Genomic DNA, 3696 nt, shown 5'->3' on the forward strand with positions numbered 1-3696 from the left:
AAAACAGATGGAGGCTTTCAAAACATGGAGACCTGAGTGCAGGCTGGGGAGTTAGCCTTTACCCAAGGGTGGCCTGACCAACCACCTCACTTCCCTGGGATGTGATGTGTTCTAATCGATCTCCCAGGGCTGAGTAGGACACAGTACAGGAACACAGTTAGACTCCTAGAGCCTGCTTCTGGAGTTAGCTTAGAAGCACAGGGAACTTGAGGAAAGCATTCCACTGATTGTCTTGCATTTCTCCACCCACTCATGCCTCAGCAATGTGTCCTGACCTGAAATGGCCTCCTTGGGCAGGTAGCTGGAGATGACCTTGCTGTCAGTCAGAGGGGTGAGGATGGCCGCTGTATTTCCAAGCATGCTTCCTATACCCAGCATCAGCAGCATGAAGAAGTAGAGTACTGACCAGAGCTGGGACACTTCCATGTTTTTAATGGCCTCAGTGTAGACGATGAAGGCCAGGCCTGTGCCCTGGACAGCCTGAGAGTAATTAAAAGACACTGGTTACACACCTGAGTCTGGGGAGGGGGTCAAAGTGGAATGTCATAGTTTGAATGTGTTTGAACAGCGTGTTCCCAACTGTTGTACTTTTACAGATGTATATAACTTTTTGTCTGTTTTCTTTTCTAGATAAGATATCTCTGTATAATTGTCCTGGTTATTCTGGAACTAGCTTTGCATACCAGGCTGGCTTTGAACTTACAGAGATCCTGTTGCCTCTGCCTCCCGAGCAGATAAAAGATGTGCAACACTCTACCCACCTAGAGGTGTGCATAACTTTTAGGAGTTGTACTATCACTGGAGAAAGTAGGTCATTGGGTAAGTTTTACATCATTTTTTATTTATATGATATATATTATACATTGTCTATATTATTATTGAGGTTTTAAAACTTTCTGTTCTTTGCTTCCTGGTCCATCTATAGTTAAGAGTCTTGGCTTCACATTGCTATCATCATGAACTCTGCAATGTTCTCTACCATGATAGATTGTACCCTCCCACTTTGAGAAGCAGAATAAGCCCTTACCCCCATTAGTTTCTTCTTGTCAGATATTTGATTACAGCAACAAAAATTCTGTATTGACTAATAAAAAAATATAGGTAAGTTCAATGGCATAAGCACAGTGGGAATAGTCAGCCTTAGGAACAGATCAGGATATGATAACACTTATAGAAAATTTAAAATGAAAATTAATATATTACAAAGTAATGATTTCACTATTATCACCAGAAGCCATCAGTTCTAAACAATGTCAGTGTTAAAATACTCCCTACTGGGATGATCTGATCTTCCCCTCCGACCCCCGAGATAGGGTTTCTCTGTGTAGCCTTGGCTGTCCTGGAATTCACTCTGTAGACCAGGCTTGCCTTGAACTCAGAAATCCGTCGGCCTCTGCCTCCCAAGTGCTGGGATTAAAGGCTTGCGCCACCACTACCTGGCGGGATGGCCTGATCTTACTGCCATGCCCATGGTTACCACAGAAGCACCATGTGATAAACAACAATTAGAATAAATAATTAACTTTGAAAAGATAGTATCTTCAATAATAAACATAATTATTGGCTTAAAGGATCACTATAAAGTTAATACCAGATTAGATATGGCTAAAGAGACAATTCGTGAACAGGGAGGTATATCTTAGGGTAAGTTCTCTTCAGCTTAATATAATTTTACCCAAAGATACACTAAACTTGGACTAATGATATCTTTGTACATAGTGAACTATAACCTAGGTTGATGTGTAAGATTTCAATCTTTATAACAAGCTGTTGAATCTCAGACAATAACAACAGCCCAGCTTCAACAAACCACAGGCAGCCAACTGCTTAAAACAAGGATCAAATAAGGCAAATATAAGTTTTATCTAACTGAGCCATCTCTATACTTCACTTACATTTTCTTTTTGGTGTTTTGCAGACAGATGTGAACTGCTATATAGGTGGTAGGAAGCAAACCTGGGTCTTCTAGAAGAGCAGCCAATGCTCTTAACTGCTGAGCCTTCTCTCCAGCCCACTCACTTTCATTTCCTGTATATCATTTTCTTTTCTTTTGCTATATGTATAGCCTGCACATGAGTAGGTAGAAAATTCCAAACTTCTTTTTGTTTAGTATCTTTCTAATTACAGAATCAAGCCAATTAAGATCTGTAAAGATGACTTGCTATTAGATTCTGTCTTTCTTATTTTTCAGTTATTGTGCCAAAATGCCATGGCCAAAGCAATATAAAAGAAAGTGTTTAATGTGGGGCTCGTGTTTGTAGAGGATTAGAGTCCATGACCATCATGGAGTGAGTACAGCAGCAGGCAGGCAACCATAGTGTTGGAGCAGTAGCTGAGAGCTTATATCCCTTTATACAAGTAGGAGGCAGAGTGAGCTACCTCAAAGCCCCACCCTCCACATATACCTCCTCCAATGAGCTACATTTCTTAATCCTTCCCAAATAGTTCCACCAACTGGGGACCAAGAGTTCAAAGATATGAGCTTATGGGGGCCGTTTTCATTCAAACCACCAACCATATCCTACTCTTTGATTGCCATGGGCTTGTGGCCATATCACAACGTGAAATGCCTTTAGTCTAACTCTAAAACTCCCCATAGTCTTTCATGATCTGAACACTATTTTAAAGTCCAAAATCTCATTTGAGACTCAGGGTGACTTCTTAATTGTAACTCTTTGTAAAAGTAAATTACATACTTTCAATATACATTGACACAGAATATACATTACCATTCCAAAAGGGAGGAATGGGGACAGAGTGAAAAAAATACTGGACCAAAGCAAGACAAAAACCCAGCAGGGCAAACTCCAAATCCTGTAGCTCTATATCAGCTGTCAAAGGGTTCAGATGGCTCCTCCCTTCCAGTTTTGCTGACTGCATCATGTGTCTCTCTTGGTTTGCTCCCACTCTCTATTGCAGCTCTCCTTGACAGGTATCTCATAGGATTCTGGCCTTCATCTTTGGGTCTCCAACACAATGCAGGCTTCGCTTTCACAACTTCATGTATGGCTTCTCTGGGCTTCCATGCAGGAACTCCTCTGCCACACATCTGGCCTCAGAGGCTTTTCTTAACTGCAGAGGAAGATTCCGCAATTCCTTTACTCCTATATCCCCCCAGGACTCTAAAGCCAGAACTACCTGGCCAATATTGCCAAATTCAGCCATTTGAGTTGGAACCTGTTCACTTCTTGAATTACAATTGCATAACATTTTTCCGTGTTGCAGCTTTACAGCAGCAGAAAACTCCTTAGGCATTTCCTTTTTACAAAGTAGGATTAGCTGTGGGTAGGGCCTTGCTCTAAGGACAATTCTCCCTTTATTCCATTTTACCTCAGATCTCAGCCCTCTCCTTATCTCTTTCAGTACAGACATTAAATTTCATGGTGCTTTTTCTTCCTCCTCAAACTGTACACTTTGTATTTGTTTTTGCCCTACTTGTTATTTTTCATTGTAACCCTACATAAGAATAATTACTAGTAGCCATGCAACAGAGTTAATATTAGGCTATCTTAAAATCTCCTCTGCCAGTAAAATTAGCCCAAAAAGTCTCAATTTAATTCCAGGAAGATTTTTTTTTTAGAATAAGGGCTGAAAGCATCAACATTCTTTTTTTTTCTTTTTAAACTTGTATTGCATTATGATGAGAAAAGTTACATGATTTCAATTTATCTGAATTTGTTAACAATTAAAAACATA

General features: G+C 40.3%; 1 protein-coding gene across 1 annotated transcript in view; it reads right to left on the bottom strand.

Moving 5' to 3' along the window:
* The window catches only part of LOC116073730 (sodium- and chloride-dependent transporter XTRP3A), a 43095-nt gene that overhangs the window by 5541 nt on the left and 33858 nt on the right, over positions 1 to 3696 (bottom strand). The window contains exons 8-9 of the mRNA XM_031345753.1: positions 225 to 480; positions 83 to 129 (exon numbers count right to left, since the gene is read on the bottom strand). Of these exons, the coding sequence (XP_031201613.1) occupies positions 83 to 129; positions 225 to 480 (303 nt within the window). The remainder of the gene's footprint in view (positions 1 to 82; positions 130 to 224; positions 481 to 3696) is intronic.

Source organism: Mastomys coucha, unplaced genomic scaffold (genome assembly GCF_008632895.1).
Source record: "Mastomys coucha isolate ucsf_1 unplaced genomic scaffold, UCSF_Mcou_1 pScaffold23, whole genome shotgun sequence".
Lineage (NCBI taxonomy): Eukaryota > Metazoa > Chordata > Mammalia > Rodentia > Muridae > Mastomys > Mastomys coucha.